The sequence below is a fragment of the Amphibalanus amphitrite genome, unplaced genomic scaffold, assembly GCF_019059575.1.
Source record: "Amphibalanus amphitrite isolate SeventyFive unplaced genomic scaffold, NRLGWU_Aamphi_draft 000561F_arrow, whole genome shotgun sequence".
Classification (NCBI taxonomy): domain Eukaryota; kingdom Metazoa; phylum Arthropoda; class Thecostraca; order Balanomorpha; family Balanidae; genus Amphibalanus; species Amphibalanus amphitrite.
In genome coordinates this window covers 108450-132803 of record NW_024882055.1, presented here as the reverse complement: position 1 = coordinate 132803, position 24354 = coordinate 108450, and the positions used below count along the sequence as shown (strand labels likewise).

General features: G+C 50.4%; 3 protein-coding genes across 6 annotated transcripts; 1 reads left to right on the top strand and 2 right to left on the bottom strand.

Annotated features, from left to right (window-relative positions):
- Window positions 1-6062, top strand: LOC122393906 (3'(2'),5'-bisphosphate nucleotidase 1-like). Of its 3 annotated transcripts, none has more exons than XM_043390356.1 (5): window positions 1-116; window positions 2813-2939; window positions 3278-3490; window positions 3861-3909; window positions 4499-6062. In XM_043390356.1, the coding sequence occupies exons 2-5, from the start codon at window positions 2820-2822 to the stop codon at window positions 5053-5055; spliced, it is 939 nt and encodes a 312-aa protein (XP_043246291.1). In that variant the 5' UTR covers window positions 1-116; window positions 2813-2819; the 3' UTR covers window positions 5056-6062. The 3 variants fall into 3 exon arrangements, with proteins under 3 accessions (XP_043246291.1, XP_043246292.1, XP_043246290.1); XM_043390357.1 differs by lacking the exon at window positions 1-116 and adding an exon at window positions 726-731; XM_043390355.1 differs by lacking the exon at window positions 1-116 and adding an exon at window positions 1845-1978.
- A 98-nt stretch (window positions 6063-6160) lies between these two features.
- Window positions 6161-19208, bottom strand: LOC122393907 (glucosamine 6-phosphate N-acetyltransferase-like). Its single transcript, XM_043390358.1, has 6 exons — window positions 19016-19208; window positions 17335-17512; window positions 9911-9973; window positions 9335-9465; window positions 7802-7863; window positions 6161-7216 (listed from the first exon to the last, which is right to left on the bottom strand). The coding sequence occupies exons 1-6, from the start codon at window positions 19031-19033 to the stop codon at window positions 7066-7068; spliced, it is 603 nt and encodes a 200-aa protein (XP_043246293.1). The 5' UTR covers window positions 19034-19208; the 3' UTR covers window positions 6161-7065.
- Window positions 19209-19633: 425 nt separating this feature from the next.
- Window positions 19634-24230, bottom strand: LOC122393903 (N-alpha-acetyltransferase 30-like). Of its 2 annotated transcripts, none has more exons than XM_043390349.1 (5): window positions 24133-24230; window positions 23222-23783; window positions 22884-23022; window positions 22311-22366; window positions 19634-20559 (listed from the first exon to the last, which is right to left on the bottom strand). In XM_043390349.1, exons 2-5 carry the CDS (start codon window positions 23651-23653, stop codon window positions 20416-20418), a joined length of 771 nt encoding a protein of 256 aa, XP_043246284.1. In that variant the 5' UTR covers window positions 23654-23783; window positions 24133-24230; the 3' UTR covers window positions 19634-20415. The 2 variants fall into 2 exon arrangements, with proteins under 2 accessions (XP_043246284.1, XP_043246286.1); XM_043390351.1 differs by having other exon boundaries at window positions 24139-24209.
- Window positions 24231-24354: the final 124 nt, after the last annotated feature.

Here is a 24354-nt window from a genome sequence, read left to right as displayed (position 1 = left end):
TCAGGCTCTTTCTTTCTCACTTTGACTTGCTTTCTCATGATATCCGTTCAGCTCAAGCATTTCAAATTTAGGTGGTAGGTGGAGAATTTGCAAATTGAAATAGAATAACGATAAAGGTGAGCCTTTATGTTTTTTTTCTGAAATGCATGTTCATTTCAACAGTTTCTTTTCGAGGGTTTTCATTTTTGCCGCTGTGTCATTTCCGTCTTTAACTTTGAGATGATCTTGAAGCGAATAATAATAACTTGAACTTCAAATTTAGGGCTCTTCAGTCTTCCCACCAGAAGCAAAGTCAACTACAACATGACCTAGCCTACAACATGTCTTTAAAGTTTTGATCAAAGCTGCTAAAATTTTCTTTCATTTAACTCGCAAGTTTTTTATTTAAAGGGACACTCCCACCTTAACATTAGTTTTGAGTTGAGATAGCCAAATTGATGGCCATGGCCTGCAAATACCGGTTTGGGCACTCACAACATCGAAAAATGCTTTAATTCGAAGATATGGAATTTCAAACTTGCAGTTTTCGGATTCTAAGGGGCTAATGCATTGGAATGCCCCCTTAGAATTTGTGACGTCAGCGGAGATCTAACGATTTTTAAATCTAAGACTAAAACCATCGTTAACACGTGGTGGTATACGCTGCTTTGCGCGCAACGTCTGCCGCACTTTAAGGCTGCCAAATTATTGCTTCCAAATAAAGTCGCTAGTAACAGGAAAGATCCCAAAAAGTAAACAAAAGTAAAAGCCTAATATCTTGAAAACCAGTGAATATTTTTCGGTGAAATTTGGTAGATATTCGTTTTCGCTCTTTCTGAACCAAGGGACATCACTTTCATGCCAATTCATTAACTTTTTTGAAGGTGGGAGGGTCCCTTTAAATTTGTAGGTAATACCATTCCATGATTTGTGTCTCTATATAGGTTCTTTGTCACAATTCCCACAGACCATAATGGTGAATGATGCTTCATGGTAGGTCCTGGTAATTGATGTGCTATTCAGTAGTGGCGGAACACCTTCAATTAAGGGGGGCACTGCTGACTTGGTCCCATTCTTTCCATGCAACGCCTATAGGTAGGGCTGAATGCTGATGTTAAAATGCCTCAAAGGGTGGCACGGTGCCCTGGTGCCCTTCCCGTTCTGCCTCCTATGGTGCTAACTGCTAGTCCAACGTCACACCCAGGAAGGTCAGTCGTGTCATGTCCCTGCATTTTTTTTTTCTAGAAATGTAGAGAAAGAACATACAAGTGGCCTAAGGTGAATTGTTCAACAAGGAGGAGGTATGCTACTTGTGCTACTCATAGTAAAACAATCCACTGTCAGAATTCAGGAACTCAGGCTCATAATGCATGACTGACTAGGAGCTTGATGCTCAAATTTGAGCTCTCATTCTGCTCTGACATGGTGACATACATAACATCTATGACCCTTTTGATATCCATGAGACCATGACGTCATCTGATAGCATTAGAAAGTGGTATTTCTGCTGCATACAATGATGCCAGGTTTTTACTTGACATCGTAGCATCACATTCTGATCATGCATGGAGTCATGGTGCTGTGCAATAACATATGGGACATGCTCAGTTTGGAACCACCGGCTCTTGGCCTTTTAAATGGTATTCACTAGTGTTATTGGGGCAGATTGGCTATGCAGTCAGCCAGCCAGTCGTCGCCGTCACTGATCTCCTCCCGTCTCCAGCCCTCCCATCCTGTCGACAACCCGAAGATGTCGCTCGTGCCCCGGCGTCCGGCGTCGGTCGGCCGTACATTAGTGCACCGTCATCGTTATCATGCGGCTGGAGCGGCGGGCGGGCCGAGTGTGCCGGTCCCCCCGCCACTCACCTACTCCGTGTGTTATCGTCGCGTCGCTGTCGGGCGGCGGTGGGTGGTGGCGCACGGAGGCGGTGTTAGTGTGTGTGCGTGATATTGGCTGGTTGTAGGACCATTGACGGCTGAGTTTCTCGAAAATGTCCGGGTAAGGAAGCGCTACTCTACGCGATGGAATTTTGCGTTCAGTTTAGAGCGATTCAGAATCGCTCGTCTATCGATAAGAGCGACGTCCTCAAACACGATAACAGGATGTGTTATCGGTTGTGAATTGCTGTCATAAACTACGTGAAGCTTCGTTCATTCGAATGCTGGATAATTCTTCATTGGTTCGGCAATGTTACTGGAATGCTCCTATGCGTATTTCGTCGTCGTCTAGCTGGTGCTGTCAGAGATAGTGACGAAATACTGGCGCGTACGGGTCGCGGTAGGTTTTGCACTTCTACATTTCCGATTATATCTCTGAAACTAATCGATCTACGATGAAGCCATTTTACACGATCATGGCCGGCTTGTTACCCAACAAGTCGATCGCATCTTCAACACTTAAAGATATAGCGACGACGAAGATATAGCCTGAAGTACACTAAATTTTCTAGGTGCAAAATCTACCGCTAAAACCCGCGAGACTTGTACCTTCATGAAAGTCATGTCACTCTCATATTAATACAGCACCCAGATAAATTATAACTGCACTTACAGAACAATGCTAACGGCTGTTACTATTAGTTCTATCGGTAAATTTTCGCTTACTTGCTATCCTTGTAACGCCATCCATAACGCCATATATTACGAACCTTATTTCTGGGAGCTGTGCTGTCCCCTTGGCAGGTCGGAGCAAGTGTCTGTTTCATGGTGGCCTTACCCAAGGCCTTACTTACGCATACCTGACAAGTGACATCCCCCTTTCTCGACAGTTCGGAGATGACGTCTGTTCCGTAGCTCTTACCTACAACTGACATATCCCTACCCTCCTCGGCAGTTCGGAGATGACGTCTGTGCCGGCCGTCCAGCGGGTGATGGGCGCCTCTGTACGGATTGCCGACCGGGCTGCCGAGATCATCAGAGGCATCCTCCGAGCCGGAGATCTGGGCATCGTACAGAAAACGGTACGCGCGACGTGCATGTTCGATAGGCCCTACCACGGCGTCAGTCAATTTAGTCAATCGTATGTGAACCGCTACATCCAGCGACCAGCCGATAAGTGTAAACTTGCCCGCGTCGTACTGAGTAGTAAGTAAAATGCGCTACCCTAAATTTAGTGTATGCTCGCCATAAGAAAGAGAAAAAAGAGAAAATACATTTTCCGCTTCAAGATGAGAACTGAGTAGTGCATATGATTTTCATCTCTAAGCCTGAGGGTACATGCCTTCTAAGTGGCGCTTGGTGTCGGTGCTATGTCCCATTCGTATTGCGCACCCTCACTGACCCTCTCTCGCTGCTTCAGGGCATTAACGACCTGCAGACGGAGGCGGACCGGTCGGCGCAGCGCTGTATCGTGGCCAACCTGGCGCGCCAGTTTCCCCGGCTCACCATCATCGGAGAGGAGGAGCCGGACGACCGACCGGTGCCCGACGACTGGATCGTCGAGTCCGGCGCTGACCCGCGCGCGGAGACGCTCCAGTGTCCCGAGGGCCTGACCGGCATCACGGAGGACCAGGTGGGTGGCGGAGGGTTCATGCGTGACTGATGGGGAGGGGATGTGGGCGTTGGTGAGCTTAATGCGACTCATATCGGGACTGAAAGACTGGCTTATGAGGAAGCACAATGCCATTTGGCCAACATTGCAGTTCAGAGGTGGCTCACATTGTCGGAAAATATGAATTACTGCCGTATCACTGAAGTACCGCTGATGGAAATCCAGCATGCAATCCAGCATTTACATGCATTCAGAGATTGATGGGTTGTCCCCGGTCGCTGCGATGTTTTTTCTTGTTTGCTATTGCGTGAACCATTTGAATTTTGTGTTTTTATGAATTATGGGTGTCTACGGTTCATTCTCATTCTTGTGGCATGTTTGCTCGTTTCAGATTGTTGTGTGGGTGGATCCGCTGGATGGAACTAAGGAGTTCACTCAGGGTAAGTTAAACCGACTTCTTTGAACTACAAACGTTTTTCACTTTCCTCCCTGTTTTATTTACATGGAACCAAATGACTTTGTCATAGTGTCAGCCGTCTCCGCGCCTTATTTGCTCGTTGACTTCCATTTGCTTGAGTAGAAGCACGCAAGCTTATAAGCTCAGGCAAACTTAGACCTCTATGCCAGACTGAAAAACCGTCCAAGCTTTCAGACTACTATGTAACAGTGTTTGGACAAGCGGGTTCTTTGAAGATGACTGTCGAGTCAAGCGCGGTATTTTGTCTGAACTGTTCGAGGGGGTGTCAACTGTTCGAGAAACCTCCCTTGTTACAAGGGTTGTTTCCCAACTGGCCTCACTGGCCCTTCACGGTCTGGTACCGTAGATATTGGTGAACTGCTCGTCACGGTGACCGAGCTGCAAGTCGGGCAACCATTAGCAGGCACGTCAGGCCATAGCTGTTTGTTTTCTTGAGTCTTGAAGGGCACCTTGCTAATTCTCGGCATTATTGTAAAGCATCAACATTCTGCTAAGTCAGGACACATTAGGGGTAGTGAGTGATTTCATCCACGTGACCCCGTCCCTCGCAGGCCTGCTGGACCACGTGACGGTGCTGATCGGTATCGCTGCCGGCGGTGAGCCCGCGGCGGGCGTCATCAACCAGCCGTATTTCAACTACCAGCACCCGTCGGAGCCGCAGGGGCGCACCATATTCGGTCTGCGCGGCGGCGGCGTGGCCGGCTTCGAGCCGCGCGCGCCGCCGGCCGACTCCCGTATCGTTACCACCACCCGCAGCCACAGCACGGGCCTGGTACAGAGCGCCCTGCAGGCCCTGCAGCCCGACCAGGTGCTGGCCGTCGGCGGCGCCGGACACAAGGTGATGCTGCTGCTCGAGGGACGCGCGCACGCCTACGTGTTCGCCTCGCCTGGCTGCAAGAAGTGGGACACGTGTGCACCGGAGGCGATCCTCACCGCGCTCGGCGGCCGACTGACCGACATCCACGGCGTCCAGCTGCGCTATGGGGCCGACGTGCAGCACATGAACGCCACGGGCGTACTGGCCACGGCGCCCGGCGTGGAGCACGACTGGTACGTCCAGCACATCCCGGCCGACGTCCGCGACGGCCTCAAACCCAAGTCGGGCTGAGCGGTGACTTGATGCACAGTCTGGCTGAACAGAAGGCGATGTGTCGAGAAACGGCGGCAGAATCACTTCAGACCAAAGTAGAGACGGCGAGTTAAATGGGGGACATCTAGGACAGTCCCATGAGGAGGCCGAGGAGGGTAATAAGGAGTAGTCACAGCCAGGGCTGTGGAGTCTGGATTTTCGCTGATTCCGAATTCGACTCCGAATCCGGCTTTCAGAAATCATCGTCTCCGGTCAGACTGTCAGAACAGCGACTCCGACCGACTCTGACTCCGCAGCCCTGGTCACAGCAGACACGCGGGACGGGAGAGAGCCTGCCAGACAAGGCGGTAGACGTACGGGTGCGGGTATTCCGACTTCGTCGTCTTCCATTTTTGGGACGTTTTGTTCCCGTCTAAGTATTGCAGTCCTGCCTCAGAAGTCAGAGGTGCTTGAAGTTTATCGATACAATCGAGTGGTTTGGCCTAGTCAGTTTTGTGACACCGTTCATTTGTAATTTTGGATCTATAGTATTGGATCACTTTTCAATAGTCTCTTGACCAGCATGCAGTGGCAGCTTGTGTCGATGCCCAGCTGATAGCATGCTTGTTGTTTTTCACTCTGACGATAATACGGCCCGCGATGAACCCATAGTACCACTCTGGGCTGACCACACGGTCACATGATACCCTATACTCGACAGCCGTTGTTCAATGTATACCGCCGTCGTGGCGGATCGTGCACGTATATCTATTGTCTGTTGTGATCGTCATATATTTTATTTGAAGCGGACGAGGCTGTTTCACGTAGCTCAAGTAGATGTATGTGTGGTATTTAGGCGGCTACCGGCTACCGATCGGTGGTTGGTGCACATATTTGGACCCTGGGACCAATGGAAGCCTTTCACATGGGCGCGGTAACTAGGTGTAATGTTGTTTGCTCTCGCTTTTGTAACGCGAGTTGGTCGTTTGTCTGACTTGGCTATGCCATTTGGTGCAATTGGTGCAAATAAAACGTCACGAGACAACGCCTTGTCTTCAGAGACGCAATCGGCACCAATGGCAACGCTGCCATTCAATCACGGGGTAATATCAAAGGGTCCGTGGGCGAAACAACCTTCAAAAACTGTCTGCAACCCAACAGGTTTGTACAAAATATATTGCAATCCATTTGCAACTGAACAAAACGCAGCACTGGTCAACATTGCCAGACAGTTTCGGGAGCAATCGCCGTGCAACGGAGCTGCCGAAAATGCAGCGTCACTGATACAGACTCCCCGAGCTGAGGACTGGAGCCACAATTCCTCATCGTCACCACCGATGATCTAGAGAGGAAAATAAGAGGCATCGATCGTGTGAAAGTGGTGACAATTGCATGATAAAAGATGACATGTTCGATAAATTGTTCGCGGACGATTCGGGCGACGTTTATAATCACAATCATGATCGCATCCACCCGTGTTCGATAATTATCACTGGCATCAAATAGTTCATGCTAAAATATTTGCATCTCAAACGAACAATTCATATTGCAACGGCCTTGATTGCAACACCATCTGAAGATCCCCGACATTGCCACGATTTGTAAAATATCGATAAACGCGTATAAAAATAGAATCGTTCGACGCATTCACACCACCACCATGCTCGGACCTTGCTGCCGCTACCTCCACCCTGAGTCTTCACTGGGGAGCCGAGGATGGCGAGTTCCATGCTCAGTCTGTGTCCGACAACCCCAGCTACACTCAGATGACGAAACCGTGCGAGAACAGTGACGTCATCACGCACACCAGTGACGTCATTTTTATAATTCGAGTAGCATTGGTCACTGGGTTCGGTGAGCGAAGGTTGAGCGGGCTGCGTCGGTGTCCGGATCTGGGAATGGAAACTAACCACCACATTTTCTTAAAAATCGATGCAAACTGGCAAAATCTGGGCGAAACACGAGTCAGCAATCCACTTCGCCCCGCCTTGACCGGAGCGCGGCATGGCGTAGACATTAACTACCGTTTCCTAGAGCTGCCACTAGATGTCAGTCATAGCGGATGGTCATGTAGTTTGCGCGTCCGGCCTCGTTGGTGTATCCCATCTTGGAGTAGAAGGGAATCATGACGTCCTTGCAGTCCAGCGTGATTTTGTAGCAGTGCAGCCGCTTGGCCAGCAGGGTGATGACGGCGATCAGCCTGGGGAGAGCGGACAGGGGTCAGGACGTGGCACACCAGGGTGACAAAACCCGACACCTCCCAAAGGAGAAGGGCACCCGTTCCGTCGTTTTCATCCTCAGAATGTTCAAATCCTCTTCCTCCAAGCCGCAAACCCTTCTCCAGGCTGGACAGACACCCCTATCTCATGCGGGCTGCTCCCTTGGAGCGTTGGAGCGGCACGCTGCTCCCGAGGGAGCGCACCCCGTAGCCGGGTGCAGAGAGTGCTTGGGGGGGGGGGGGGGCCTGGTCGGCCTGTCCATTCGGACGGGCTCAGCCCCGGCGACTCTCTAGGGTATCTGCTCAGACAAATGTCTCCCCCTAATTCCCATCATCCTTCCGACTCTGAAATGGTGTTGTCAGACCGAAAGGGCCTAACCCAACAAAACAAACAAACAAACCCCGCACAGTAAAGCAAAATAAGGGTCATTGAAGTGGTTTAACATGGTTTAACCTTAATAGACTTTGACTAGAGAAGGGTGATACGATCCTGACTCACTAGTGAGTGTATTTCTGCGCAATTATGACAGGCGGGAGGAAGGCCGGAATGTCCCGTCTCTAACTCACAGTTTTCCCAGCTGTTTGCCGCGGTAGTCGTCGCTGACCACCACATCCTCCAAGCGGCCTCTCTGTAACGGAGAGCACCGGACACCGGTCAGTACCACTCACGGAGACTCGGGTCAGTCGTGAAAGTACCAGAGGTCATCGTGACGGAAAGCGGTGGGTCAGTCGACGGAGTTCGTTAGGTGGACCTTTGACCTAGCCAGCGTTACAGAGCATCAAGTCGGATTGAATTCGGATGGATCCACGATGCCTCTCTGAAGAGGTCACTGACTCATTATTGGGTCGGTTGATCTAAACGGATCAGTCTGGGGTCAACAGAGTCGCTCCAAAACAGTTGTCGGTACCAAAGTACTTGGGGTCTGCCAGTGCCGTCAGTCGTTCCACAGTGCCCCCGAGTCGCCTCAAAGTGTCGGAGGTCATATGAGACGCCTCTGACTGTCACCCTATCACGTTACCGCCAGCCATTCTCAGAATACCACGCCACCCCGAGGTCACAGCGAACACACAGCACCACATAAATTCTGAGGGACCGTAGGGACATTCTAAGCAGAAAAAAGAAACGATGGCGTGACAGTTTTTAAGCGGCAAAAGGCTAGAGAAAAAGGTAACTTTTCATCAGAAAGAGCATAAACCAACCGGTGTAATTAAACGAAGTTCATTGAAAAAATCCTTGACACTCAACACCCCACTCGCGCCAGACAAAACGCTCGTTTCCCAGGCTATAAACACACATCATAAGTGGTCATAGCGACACAAAAACTGTTGACAGAACCCATCAAAACGACTGGGTGTCGTCGTAGAACACTGTACAGACGTGATGCCCCGACACTACGGCTTGGTTTCATCTCAGTGCCCGTAAACACATGGACACATGGACAAAACTCATCGACGACTACAGTAGGCACAGGCTCATGCAGGCAAATAATTTAGCGATTCTTATATCATTTCATCCTTAACGGAAAAGCTCTGGAAACCAGGAAAACTTTACTCTGGCTGGAGACTAACAAAAACTGTTGACAGAACCCATCAAAACGACTGGGTGTCGTCGTAGAACACTGTACAGACGTGATGCCCCGACACTACGGCTTGGTTTCATCTCAGTGCCCGTAAACACATGGACACATGGACAAAACTCATCGACGACTACAGTAGGCACAGGCTCATGCAGGCAAATAATTTAGCGATTCTTATATCATTTCATCCTTAACGGAAAAGCTCTGGAAACCAGGAAAACTTTACTCTGGCTGGAGACTAACAAAAACTGTTGACAGAACCCATCAAAACGACTGGGTGTCGTCGTAGAACACTGTACAGACGTGATCTGCCCCCCGACACTACGGCTTGGTTTCATCTCAGTGCCCGTAAACACGACACATGGACAAAACTCATCGACGACTACAGTAGGCACAGGCTCATGCAGGCAAATAATTTAGCGATTCTTATATCATTTCATCCTTAACGGAAAAGCTCTGGAAACCAGGAAAACTTTACTCTGGCTGGAGACTATCAGAAAGGCTGACCCCGGGTCACACTCACCACGGCGCAGTGGTGGATGAACTTCTGTTCGATGACGAGGGTGGCGGCGCCCACCACCTGACCTTTGACCTCGTCCTCCACTACAACGGGGTAGTAGGTGCTTGGACACGCCGTCATGGCCTCGTAGCGCTCTGCGGGGACGAGGCGTGATCATGAGCGTCAGAAAAGGGACAGGTGGTCGCTAAGAGAAGCTTGGATACGGTTTAGGCCAGTCATGACGGCGGGAGGCTTAGAGTGGATCTCGAGTAGATATGATAATGGGTAATTTCGGTATGAAAATACCTTGATCACTGTGTTAAACAGAAATGAGGACAGAAATTTCTGTCCTCATTTCTGTTTAACGCAATGGGTAATGTTACCACCGTCAGTGATGCGTAAATATCTCGACACCTGGCAACAAGATGAAGACAAAACGGCACATACACGAAGACGGAACAATGCAAATGCGATGGTATGGCGAGAAATGTCCCAACGGTTTCCCCTAAGTGTAAAGGCACTGTTAATACCGTACAATGCTGGCGGAGTTATAACGGCGTAGAGAAGAGTATAAGTTAGATACTGAGCATAACTACTCACTGAGGAAGTCCTCCCGGGAGATGTCCCCGACCTCCGTCAGCTGGCCGAGCAGCTGCAGAAAACCTGACGGCACATAGATACACCCAAATGTCAGACACATTGGCGCATGACAGGCATAACCGTATACCTACACACAAACAAGCCAGCATATCGCACATCGTGCTCACGCACAAAGTTCCGGTGAATGGAACAACAGACGGGCTGACCTGGCTGCCGATTAAAGACGGGGCGGTAAAGCTGTGCAGTACTATAACGTAATGTGACGTGAAGAAGGATCGGAATGGCTGCTTTGATAAAAAGGGCTGGCGGGTTCAAGCACATGATGGCTCCACATAAAAGCAGAAACAGCATCCCCACTCCACCCCTAACCGTACCGACCGGTCAAAGCCCTACAGAGCTTCCAAGGCTCTCATTATGCCAGACGCCGCCTGCCGACACGGTCCATCACAGCCCGGTTTGGACTATCACACATCCCATCCAACTGCCGGCCCGCGCACGGGGCACGCGCTACAGACGTCACGGCACCCCAAAAGGAGCTGCTGTGTCCAAGGTGGACCGCTAGAGTGCGGTGGGCCCTCCACCGTCCTAACAAGACGGCCTGCAGCCGAGCCGGGAGCCGGTTCCAGCGCCGGGTCGTGGTCGGCCCCGGAAGCACAGTTTGTCGTATTACGAACGCCTGTGATTTTACGAGCTCGTGATCTCGTAATCACGTTCATAGAATATGCCGGCGTTTGAATGATTTGATATTTTTGGCAATACACAGCAACCGAGCGTTGGAAGGGCGTTTGGTCATTCGGCTGTCTTTCTTTGAATCAATTTTCTAAACAACCTTACTTGGACTGCCGGTACTGTAGTGTTGGGTAGCACGACACGCCAGGAACCACGCAATACAAGATAGCTACAACTTTGAGCTGTAATCCCTCCTATATAGCATGGCATCCTATCAACATTCCCGTCCTCAAGTGATTTTCTGGGGCCTAATCATCTACCTGAAACAGCCATCGACAATATTTCCTATTACCGACTCCTATCAGCTATCTACCATCAGAAGCAGCACTCTAAGTCTAAACCACTGATACGCCAATCACTACGCAGAGTTTGACGCTCACGGTTCCCTCTTAGGCTTCTATCGCAGTCGATAGCGCTAATCCTGCAATTAGAACTGATAGCAGCGGAGTAGAAGCGGAGGACGCGATAGGCGCGGGCGGAACTGACTGACAAGCCTATCAGGGTCGATAAAACCGGTCCACGAAGGTAGCGCTCATCCTGGGGGGCATGGAGACGGGAGAGGTTATTCACAGTGGTTTGAGAAAGGCAGGAGACGGGAGGGGCGAAGGACGTACAGGTGATTGTGTTATGGATGGTTGAATGTTAGGTACCCAATGACAAGACGAAAATTACACGTCTGTTGCGTTCTAAAGCTGATCATTACTATTGGTGCTAGCATTACCTGGACATTTTCGACATCGTGTGTCGCAATTTATGATCACAAAATGACACTGAGATGCCGGTAATCGAACTGGTCTGTTCTCTCAAGGCCTCAATGGCAACAATAAAGCAAAAGGGCTTCGTAGCGGGGCTAAACAGCAACGAACAGCCAGTTGTTAGCACGACTATGAGACAAGAAAATTATTTTAAAATTTAAATATGAACGTTAATTTATTAACAAATGCAGACGCAAGAGAAGGCGAGACACTCATTTTCTCTCAGATCATATCACCCTTTGGTGGTGAAAGTCAACCATGTCTGCGTTGTGCGTGTTCGAGGCTCATGTCTCGCCAGCTACGCATGATGAAACGGTGATCAGCCCACCCGCCACGGGGCAGGTCTAACCCAGATACCCTCCCCTGCATCTGGTCTGCTGACGCCGGCAGCGGAGACGGGGCTGCCCGGTGTCATGGGGCGGGGTGGGGAGGAATGGGGCTGGGGAAGAGTGGGGAGACGGCAGAGCGGACCGGCCGGCCGGGTGCCATGGGGAGGGGTGGGTAGACTGGGAGGGGGGGGGAGAGCAGAGCGGACCGGCCGACGGCGGAGAGAGATGGGCCGAGATGGACCCGCTCTTCCCAAGGTCGTCAGTCGTCGGACAGCGCCGGGCCGGTCTGGGAGGGAGAGAGGCGGGGAGGGAGGGGAGAGGGACTCAGGTGAGCCGGAGAGAGGCAGGGAGGGGAGAGGAGCTCAGGTGAGCCGGTCGACTTCCTGGTACGGTGGCCAGTGGCTCCTGCTCAGCAGCCGCCCCCGCGCCGGCCCCACCGAGGGGGTGGACTGGTCAAGGGTGTAACTTTTGCTTTTGAGATGGGGGTGCACTTGGTGATGGGGGCGACCTTCAATGAGGATAGGGGCGCTTCCAAGGTGCATAGATGGTGCATACATTATACATTAGCGTCGCCACGGGGGACAAGCGGGGCAGCTTGCCCCCCCCCCAACCCCCGACCGGGCTCCCCCTGAGATCGATGCAGATCCGATGAGATTTTGGGGTCGGCAAAAATGGGGGTAGTTTTCATGAATGGCTGTAAAGTCAGAATCGGTTGGAGTCGAGAGTCCCAACCAGAGTCGGAGTGAGAGTCGCCAACATTTTCAGGACTTCGACTCCAGGCTCGAACGTATCATAACTTTGATTCAATCCATGTCTTGGCTGGTGTTAGCTGAATTATACACTCGGTTTTCAACACTGTTGTGAAGCTGGGAGCGGCCCCCTTACCTCCTCTCGGGAGCAGCGCTCCGTCCACGCGCAGAGACCGGGTCCGTCTAGTACCTACGCTGACACGAAATTTTAGTGTCAAGACCACTAGCGTCGCCACGGGGGGGGGGGGGCAAGCGGGGCAGCTTGCCCCCCCCCCCCAACCTTCAACCGGGCACCCCCTGAGATCGATGCAGATCCGATGAGATTTTGGGGTCGGCAAGAAGTGGGGGTAGTTTTGAAGAATGGCTGTGAAGTCAAAATCAGTTGGAGTCGCGAGTCCCAGCCAGAGTCGGAATGAGAGTCGCCAAAACATTCAGGACTTCGACTCCAGAATCGAACATATCAAAACTTCGATTCAATCCATGTCTTAGCTGGTGTTAGCTGAATTTTACACTCGGGTTTCACCAGTCTAGCACGCTGACACGAAATTTGTGTCAAGACCTAGCTCGAAAAATTCGGGGTTGGGTTGGGGTCTTTTCCGACTCTGGCCAAAGGTCTGTGACATGTTCAAGTGCCGTTAAAGTGCCAAAGGGCTAACGAGGGCCGTGCGTAGGCTCCTAAAAAGTCCCACTGAACTCTAAGAATGGATCTCACGCTAGCTTCCGAGGGACCCAAACTGACCTCTGAGGGCCCTCAGGCCGGCACTTATGAACACCACTACGATCTTCCAACGCTGATTCTGAAGGCTCGGGTGCAAATCTTTGAGAGCCACTTTGGCAGTCCTTTTAAGGGCCTCCGCCGGTCTCAACAGCCCCATATTGGCTTCTGAGGGTCCATCGGTGTGCAAGGGGCGGACCCATGGTAGTCTCTGAGGGCCCTTTCGACTTTGACGACCATCCTTACGACAGGCCTATGAAGACCTACACGGGCCTTATCATAGAGGGGCTACGTGTGCCTCTGAGCAGGGCTGCGAGGTCGGGGTCGGAGTCGGTCGGAGTCGACAGCTCTGACCGGAGTCGAAGTCGGTTTTGGAAGCCGGGGTCGGATTCGAGTCGAAGGCACCGATAAATCCATCACGGAAACTGAGCATGCTAGAATATGGATTTTTAGAAGGGCGAACCGATTTCCTGGATCATTTGCAACTCTTTTTTCTGGATAAGGTTTGGGATCATCTGCACGGGCTCGTCCGGGGAGGGAGGGGGAGGGGCCCTACAGACCCATTGTATCCTTCCCATTAAAGGGACCCTCCCACCTTCAAAAAAGTTAATGAATTGGCATGAAAGTGATGTCCCTTGGTTCAGAAAGAGCGAAAACGAATATCTACCAAATTTCACCGAAAAATATTCACTGGTTTTCAAGATATTAGGCTTTTACTTTTGTTTACTTTTTGGGATCTCCCCTGTTACTAGCGACTTTATTTGGAAGCAATAATTTGGCAGCCTTTAAGTGCGGCAGACGTTGCGCGCAAAGCAGCGTATACCACCACGTGTTAACGATGGTTTTAGTCTAAGATTTAAAAATCGTTAGATCTCCGCTGACGTCACAAATTCTAAGGGGGCATTCCAATGCATTAGCCCCTTAGAATCCGAAAACTGCAAGTTTGAAATTCCATATCTTCGAATTAAAGCATTTTTCGATGTTGTGAGTGCCCAAACCGGTATTTGCAGGCCATGGCCACCAATTTGGCTATCTCAACTCAAAACTAATGTTAAGGTGGGAGTGTCCCTTTAATAGGCTCTACTCTGCTAAACTAACGTAATGGGTAATGCGTTTTTAACTGACGTAACTGATTTTGCCCAGGAAATCCTAAAAAAAATACTTTCTACATTTCATAGCTAGAGGAAAAACTGTATCACCATTGCATTCCTCGCGCCATGGCGCGTCGAATGACATATAAAACGTGTAAGTAATGACTATAGAAGGGCATGATTAACCCGCGACCGCCTGGGGGGGGGGTCGGATCCGACCCCCCCCCCCTCAGTTTTTCTCGAATAACTCATGAACCGCTTACGCTATGAACTTGAAACTTGACATACCTTCTCCCCCATCAATTTGACGTCCCCTGTATAATTTTTAAGAATGTTTTTTTTTCAAAACTTTTTGAGATATATCGATTTTAGTGATGTAACTACATGGCTTTTTCAGTCAAAAAGTGGGAAATGTTTAAAAAATCGCCAAAATTCAAGGTTTAAAGCAAATTGCAAATTAGGGACATGAATAGACGCAGCTGAACGAGTTCTTTAAAATGGCTAGCTCTGATGTCCCATAAAATGCGTTTTTCACCCCTAAAAATTCAAAAAACTATATTTTTTGGAAAACAGCTAATAAAATCCAAAATTTTGAGAACTTTCAAAAAACCGGAATATATGTTATAGAGCTCTATTAGAACATTAGATGTCCCAAATTTCAACTTTCTATCTTGATTTTTGACCCCCAAATTGTAAAAAATAGCTCCAACATGCATAGGGCATGGTGACGTCAAAAGCATTTTCGTGAATTAGAGGCACTTCTGAACATCGCATGTGAAAACAAATGGCACCACTAGATTCCTGGGACAAAGCTCGTCTAGAAAAGTGCATTTTTATGTCAAAAATAAAAAGTTGAAAAATTGACTTTTTCTTAGCCCTTGTTTAGTTATGTATAGTATAAACGATTTTTTATGCTTTCAATGCACACTTACCACCAGCACAGTGACTCGGGGTCACATATAACCATTACCAACGGATTCGGCGTGAAAAATAAGCCATAAACCATGTGTCGCACGCCCATGTAGCAGAAAGTGAAGACCGTGACCTTTCGTGACCTGACCTGACCTTGACCCGTACTTAGTATGACCCCTATACGTACATGGTACCTTCACTAGGTCTTTGAGGTCATTTTTGGTGAGTTTCGAGCAGCAGCTATCGATTCCGCTGTCCATAAGCCTAATCATGCAAAACCCCAGAATTTGACCTTTGACCTGATCTTGACCTGAAAGTTGACCTCAATCTTAAAATCTTAAGAGTGCTTTGGGAAGGTCTCGTAGAGACCTTTCGAACGCCGCCTCGCGGGGCTCGATACGACCATTGGTTCTCGAGATAACAGGGGGGGGGGTCGGGTCCGACCCCCCAGGCTGTCGTGGGTACGGAAATAGCCCAGGCGGTGCCGGGTTAAAGACCAAATTGGATTTTGTCCCCCCCCCCCCAACCGAAAATCTCTGGCGACGCCTATAGATGCATATGAGTCCAATGGTACAAAGTTGGGTATTATGAAATAACATTAAATTCGTTTGCACGAATATCAATCAATCAATTGAATTTATAACGAATTGCATTTTACTTTATATTCCAACCTCTTATAGAATTGGGGTGCCCTTTTTATGCTCGGCGACTGGCGAGACCCACTTTTGCTGGAATCACCTTTTTTCATTGGGTGCCCTTCTACTGCTGGGGTCGCCTCTCCCTCTCTCCTGCTGAGGTCACCCCTCATTCTGCTCGGCGAGACTTACTTCTGATGGGCGCTCCTCCTCTGCAGGGGTTTCACTTTTCTGCTGGAGTCTGACATTTCCCTTGCCGGGTATGCCCTATTTTTGCTAAAGGCGCCCCACCACCTCTGCTGGGGGCGCCCCCGGCCCCACTGCTGCTGGACGAGCCCAACTTTTGCTCCAGGTGCCCCTTTTGTATTGGGGCGCCTCTCTTTTTTAGGCATCCCTCTCCCGGTAGGGCGCCTCTTTCTGGTGTGGCGCCCCTTTCTGCTGGGAGCTCTCCTCTTCTTCTGGGGGCGCCCCACTACTGCTGGACGAGCCCAACTTTTGCTTGAGGTGCCCCATTTATATTGGAGTGCCTCTCTTCTTCTGCAGAAGCATCCCTCTTCTGGTGGGGCGCCCCCTTTCTGCTGGGGAGCCCTTCTTGTGGTGAGGGGGCTCTTTTTCTGCTGGAGGCATCCCTCTTCTGGTGGGGCGCCCCCTTTCTGCTGGGGTGTCCTTCTTCTGCTAGGGCACCCCTCTTCTGGTGAGGCGCCCCTTTCTGCTGGAGTCGCCCGTGTTCTACTGAGGACGCTCTTCTACTGGGCGAACCCATGCTTGAGGTGCCTCATTCCTACTGGGGGCGCCTCTCCTCCGCTGGGGCGCCAGTCTTCTGCTTGACGATCCCAACCTACGTTGGAGGTGCCCCACTTCTGCCTCGGGCGCTCCACTTTTGCTGAGAAAGTCCCGCTTTTGCCGGGGTGCCCCTTTCACCCATTTTTGGGGGACGATACGACTGGACGCTTCCCAAGCCCGCAAGCATCACGACGCCGGTCACGAGACGGAATGTAGCCGGGAAATCACCCTCGCCATCTGCTCAAGAGCTTATCGGTGTCGGGCGGCGTGTGGGGCGCCGCTTAGCCTATGGGGGTGCACTTTGACGTGATGGGGGTGCACTTTCAGGGGATGGGGGTGCACCTGCACCCCCATACATATAGAAAGTTACACCGCTGGGACTGGTCAATGGTCATTGGACCCGTCACTGTCAGAGCTGTACCAGGATTACTTAGAGATACCTCGCTGAGCGTCGCCGAGCCACCGGCTGTCTTGGATCGTCTCCAAATCTACCTCGGCTGGTCTACCGTGTTGAGTTTCTCTAGTGGCAGTGATGGTGAGTTACTGATGCCTGCGACTTATATAACATTCATATACGAGTTAACCAGCGGCTTATTCGCGTGAGAGATGAGACATTCAACAACATGCCAATTGCCACACAGCAACCTAACCAGACCTCACCCCTGACCTCCAGACCAGACCCTGAAATCGGACCTCCAGACCCTGAAACCAGACCCCCAGACCCACCTTTATCGTAATCCTCCTTCTGTAGTGGCCGAACCAGGAGACCATCCCCAGGCTGCTCCGCGGTGATCGCGGGGTTGAACTTGTCCGCGTAGTCGGCCCAGTCCAGCTGCTTGAGCAGCGAGCGGGGGAAGATGTCCGAGCCCTCGCCGGCGCCGTTCACGCAGCCGTTCTGGGCGGGCTGCAGGACAGACACGGGGGAGGTAAGTCAGTTACGGTGGAATATCTCAGCACTGCCCGGACAACGGACGAGGGATGTGTGATGGGGGTGAGGGGGGGGGGATTTGACATGAACAGTGGAAACAGGCAGGCCAGAAACTCAGCAAAATTAAACCCGACCAAACTAACGGATATCGACGTGTCGAGCCAACTTTACCGTCACCACAGATCAAGTTCTAAAATATCCAGTCAATGCAATTTTCCGACAAACAACAATCATCATCATTGCACAATTTGATCCTCGAGGACCAGCATGGGCTTCCTCGGTAGGACCGGCGACTGGTGAAGTGGCGAACTCTGGACCCGAGAAACCATCTCCCGACAGAGTATTTGTTGGTTTAGGGTTCGGTCACATTTCCTGTCGGCATTCTGTGTGTCTCCATCGATCAAAACACGCCCCTCCCCGGCTGGGGGGAGAGGGGGAGAAGTACCGTTAGGGTCCGGTTACGCCCTCTCGCGATAGTGCGACTGCGGGTCCCCAGCTCTGCAAGGCTGCACGGAGCTACGGCGAATGGTCCAGCAGAAAATGGAATGCGTACTGACTTGAGGCGTCTTTCCGCCTGGAACCCGGCCGAGTAGTGAGAGGAAATGTAGAACGATTTCTAGATATTGTGTCGACACAAAGCACAGGTTGACGCCACGGCCTCAACCTGTGGTAACGCTGTCATGAGAGGGTTTTGAAACGTCATAACCGAAATCGTCAGTAGTCAACGGTGACACATTACTGAGAATGTGACCACTGCGATCAAGTGGCAGAGGATAACGGGAAACACGTCAGGCGCTGGCGTGGGAGAGAGGGAGGGTATGGGGGGGGGCGGTAGCCACTCGCCGACCTCGAGTCCAGGGCCGGCGGTAACCGCGGCGACCGGTCAGGAGCCGTTTCCTGACCACGCCCAGTCCTGCCGGCCGGACTGAGCCGCAGAGTCGCCTGCTGGACCGGCTCTAAGAACCGTGAGCCTAGACCGTGGCTGCACCGCTGTTCTGCGGTGCGACGTCTGAACTCTGAACCAGCAGGTCTGGACACTGAGCACCCCACGAATCATGACCTGGTTGCATTGAGAGCAGCTATAAAATGTCACAGGGCAGTCAAAACGGGGAAAACTGTAGAGTTTGCCATTAGGCACATAAGCATTCATGACATCATATAATTAGGGAGACGGGCACTTCAATGGAAAACAATCATTTTAGTCAAAAATATTCTAGCTGGTTTCACAAGTTGAATTGTGAAGTTGCACCATGGAAAAATTCATGCATGATTCTGGCTATTAAAAATTCACTCATTTCACTTATCCATCTCAATCTCATTCATTTATAGCCTTGCAGCATCCTTTCACTCAATTACAGAAATAGAAACATTATAGTCACAAGTATGTAGTCACAGGAACATCAAACTGAAACAATTTCATCGTGGCAACAACAACAATGATCATTGAGTCCAATAGTAATACAAATAACTTCAACTTACCTTGCTTTCCTGGTCCATTGTTTCAAGTGCCAAATTCCAGAAGACGTCTCACAGAAGTCCAACGTCAATCACCAGCAGCTGCTGACCCAGCTGATCTCGGCTCCCCGAAAGTGAAAGCACCCTCGTGGCAGAAAAGTGGCGTGATCGCAGGGGCCCCACGCTCTCGACCTGGCTCTCCGATCAGCTGTGAACACACAACACAATCGCCCACGTCTCTACACTCGGAATAGAGGGCGCTGCGAAAGCGGCGACCGTCCATCGATCCGCCCACCTGAGCCGTGACGTCAGAGCCGGCCTTGAAGGGTGGGGTAGGCTCAGGGGGAGGGGAGGGGGACTGCGGGCAAGGCGCTGCACGGTGTCTTTTCGATCTTCGCGCAGTTCTTTGAACTATGGATGTCTGCCTACAGAAACTAGATGGCTAGGCCGATAAATTTCACACTGCAGAGTGCCTTTGGGTCTGGCAGGTCCACCCACAGAAGTCTCCTTCCTTCGCATATGTCACGAGAAAATATGCACGGCTCACCTCAGCACCAGCCAAGTAGACTTCATAACGGTAGCCCATGGCGACTGACAGCCCCCCATCCCCCAACAGAGACAGATAGGCAGAAAGTCGCAAAGTGCGGGGTAACACGCTCCTGTTCTTTTATTCGCAGTTATGACAACTTGATGAGGTGTGAACGGTATAACTTATCTCTGTCGTACAATTGCATGCCCGCCCAGTCTATCAACCCACAAACTCAGACATCAGACATGCGCATCAAACAGTAGCCATGCTAAATTCACACCAGAATAGACTGAACCACGATTCACTACCACGCACACATAATTTGACTTGAAGCTCTTGATGCTGCCAAATATGGCGCTACCGTAACCGACATCCCGTGAATACTGAGGACCATCAGTAGTCATCTACCCGGCCAAAACTCTCCTGACATTAACCACGATGCAACCATGACTCAGTGACTATTAGTATGGTTTGGCATGACCACTCAACAAATAATGTTTAACATGGCAGGCGCAGCGAGTGGCAGAATCCGAAACCATCAACGAGTGGCGGTGACTTCACAGTTCAGTCCAGCAATGCCGCCACATCGACGATATGTCCTCACTGGTCGGCAGTCAGATAGGCAGACATTATGTGACTTTAGTATTGTCAATTCATTACACTAGCCCGCTCCGCAGCGTGCGGTTCGGTCCCAGGCGAGCCAATGAACGATGTTTCTCAACACCTTCTTCACAGCAATGCCGAAGTATTTCATTGTTAGCCGTATGTCACCATTCAGCACTGCTTCTCAAAGTCCTGAGTCTATGTGCAGTGATGGCTACCACCCAACCCCTCCCAACCACTCGACATCCCTTCAGCGGCCGCTCCTGGCGGCAGGAGGGCCGGCGCGGCCCGGCTAGGGCGGCCACAGCCACAGTTTGAGCCGCAGCGCGTCCACACCGTTCAGGTAGTAGCGAAACAGACGCTTGTCGCGCACAAAGCCCAGGTTCTCGTACAGTCGCAGCGCGCCCTTGTTGGTCACCTCCGTCTCCAGCACCACCTGGGGCGAGAGACGGTCGGTCGGTGCCACGACAGGGGACAGAAATGGACCGATCGAGATCGATAGAAAAATAACGATCATGATACTTTGTTGAAGACAATATCGAAAGAAAAGCGAGAGGTGGAAGTGTGAAATCTACGTTACCAGCATCCCGATATAGGTCCATAAATGTTAGCAAAATCGACGGCATATACCGGCCTAATTGACAAACAGGGCCTCGGCTAACATGTTAACTGGTGGGCCAAATGGCCCACCAGTGACCCGAAATGGCCCACCAGCCTCAAAGATTTGGCCCACCAGTAATTTTCCGAAAAATCTAAGTTTTCACATTTTACACATTTCAAATTGAATTAGCAGATCTTATCGTACATTTTCAGGCTATAAAATACACATCGGTGAAACATATTCTTGTGAAAAAACTTCAACCTATTGTTTGCAATATCCTTAAGGTAAAAAGTGGACTATAGTACCCGCAACTTAAAAAAGAATGATCGTCGTTGCCCGCCTAATACCATCACCATTCCCGGTTTCTTGAGACAGCCGTAGCGTAGGTTAAGCCTCAGTCACACTTCACCGGATTGGACCAACGAGTGGTTGCAGTCACATAAGCATCTGCCGCAGACCAGTCGGTTACAAGAAAAACTACGAATAAAGAACAGACCAGTTCAGACGGTCGGGGATAAGCCTGCGAGCGATCTCAGACGGCTCGCCGAAAGACACGATACAAGCCAGAGTCAAACTAGAGGTAGTGTCGGCGACTTCCAGCCGATTGAACTCTGCAAGCGATAATATACGTCTTCACGACCGGTATGATGCTTGCAGTCACACATCTGACCAGTCGGACGAATTTCGAACCGTTCACAGTCAGCGTTCCAAAAATTTCTCATTTGGGCTGAAGATGACACTCAAGAATAAGAATGGATAATTTTCCACTCTCACATTTTGGGTTGCTAGAATTTTCCACTCAGACACCCAAGGGAAATCTGAAGCTTGGGACACTGTTCACTAGAAGTGTACATAACTTTTTTATAGAAAATATTAGGGTTGCGCAGTGCGCTTGGGCTAATTGAGTAAATTATTTTCCATGCGACACCAATAGGCCTAATGATCATTTTCAGAGATGTTGGGGTTGCTGCTACAACTCCCTTTTGGGGTTCCTGCTACAACCCACTTTATATAGGTATAAAGTTGCACTCGTGCTGTTCACAATTCCTCCCGATCCACTCGACAACGCCCGATCCCGTCCGACCGCTTTCGATTCTCCGACTCTTCGACTTTTCGACTAGTCGGCGAGCGATCCACTCAGAGCTCGCTGATTTTAACATCCGATCGGCCGTAAGTTACCGTCCAAAGTTTTATAATCTGCGTCAATATCTTGTGCATACTTGTGCGATTTTATGTGCATCCCGCCGGAGTATCACCACTGAGAGGGTTGTGGGTCCCTACTCTCTCCTCTCTCTAAAGAGTCGGGGGGGGGGGGGGTCGAGCCCTGTTTTTTTTATTACATTTTTTGAATGCCATCCTGACGTTTTTTGCAGAATAAAGTGGCCGAAATCTGGGGAGAAATCGAAAATTGGGGGGGGGGGGGCTATGGCTACGAAGGTCAGTCCATGTCGCTGCCCAAGTGGCCCACCATTCAAAATTCCTTAGCCGAGGCCCTGTTGACAAAGCTGACAGCAATCATCATACGACGGGAAATGCATGTTTCATGTGCAAGTGAAGTAATACGCCAACACGTGCACCAGACTGACCTCATCTGCGGCATCGGCGGCCATGGCCCGGATGGCGTTCAGTACCAGACAGGAGCCTGGGGAGACGGCGAGTCGTAAGGCGGTACACCGGTGACAATAGGTTTATATGGTCGCAAAAGGGCGAAATCATCGCAGAACTATAAAAAATAAACCCTCATGGAGAAGACGAACACGATAAAATACGCCTTAATCATCGACAAAAAAAAAAATCGTTGGCAGATGGAACAAAAGCTCAAGACTCGCCACATGAAACACTTCCTCATCCTTATTTACCCACCGAGGATCAGAGAAGTCAAACCCAACCAGCCCGTTCTAACCTAACACATGCCCCTCCCAGCTCCCCCCACCCCCATCTAAAGGCTGAAACAGACTCTGCGCGTTCAGGAAATCGCATGCGAGAGCCTATTCAAATACATTGTAATTCTTCTCGCATCAATCGCTTGCGGGAGGTGCGTGCGATTGATGCGAGCGTGCTTCCATGTATTTGAATAGGCTCTCGGATGCGATTTCCTGACTGCGGAAAGAGTCTGTTTCAGGCTTAAACCAGCGGTATCCACACCACGCGCCACTCACCAATGCGTCTCTTCCTGAACTGCTGGTCGACGGCCAGCATGGCGATGTAGCCGCGACTGGTCACCGCCCGCTTGGTGTGCGAGTCATGCGAGTCGAGCTTGCAGACGATGGCGCCTACAATACGGCCCGCGTGACGCGCCTGGCGACGGAAGCAGGAGGGTGACCGGCTGGTGGGGATAGGACGAGCGAGAGTTGGACAAGAACCTTCGTGAACGACGATGTGAGGCTCGCCGCCTATAATATTTGACTAGAATACGTTTACAAGTGATGGCAATGATGTGATAAAGCACAATTCAAGACTGGTGAGCAAGGTTTTCATGCGTATAAGTTTGTCTTACCAGGAAGCAGAGGTTGGGCCAGTTGTTGATGAAGTAGCGGTATGTGTAGATGGAGTAGGGCTCTGACAGGTCCTTCTGGATGAGCCTCATGATCTCTGGCATCTGCAGCTCGCTCTCATAGTTGCTGTAGACGATCGGCTCATCGTCCAGGCTGCAGTTAGCCAACTCAGCAGAGGGTGCTGCCTTTGAGTCCCCCTCCTGGTCTTTATGATTGGTTGGACTTGGGTCAGAGGTTGGGGCAGCTGACTCACCAGCTGGCATTGTGTCTGGTGCTGGGGCAGTGTGAATTGGTGAGGGATTCACAGCTTCTGTTGAAGCAGAACTTGTGACACAAAGCTTTTGATCAGCAACACCCTCAGTAGATTTGTCATGTCCTTGTTTATTAGCTGCTAAATCTGAATCTGGACCTGGTTCTTCTGTTGAAGCCTCCATTAATGCTCTAGCCTTTAACCAGCCTCCTTTCTTTAGCAGGAATTTCTCATGTGGAAATGCTATTGTGCCCACTAGACGTTGTTCATCTTAAGTACTGCTAGAGTAGAACCCAGTGGGCTGGCAGTTGGCACTGAAAATAAAATAAAACATTTTTATCAGAACACATGTTAACGGACGTTTCTTTTGAAGCAGGTCAAGGTTATGCTCCCTGATCCCACATTCATCTGCACATGGGCAATCATAGCATTGCTACGCATTAGGCAAGGCCCCCCGTGACCGGCATTAGGCAAGAATACCATCAAGGCCTGCATCAGGGGGCACTAAATAGTGTTCGACTATCTGTAATAAGTCACCCGAGATCAACATTTTCCCAGCATTTTTCACAGCGAACTAGAAAGAAAAGCAAAACATTATCCAACACAGGACGTTTCTAGCGGTGTTGCAGCCATGACTCTGTTGCAAACATTAACCTTGCGTACAATTACCACATGAAGCAAGTATTTTCGAGAAACATGAATAACGCAAAATATCGACAGAAATATGCCACAAGAAAAAAATAAATGTTCTTCAAAACACTCCTAGCCATGCCTCTTATCACACGCCTTTTTTTTTTAGTGGCCTTATGATCACGAACAAGTGTATGCAACAATTTGGTCTTAGTTGCGCAGAAAATGCCTATATGTGATTTTTTCCCCTTCCTA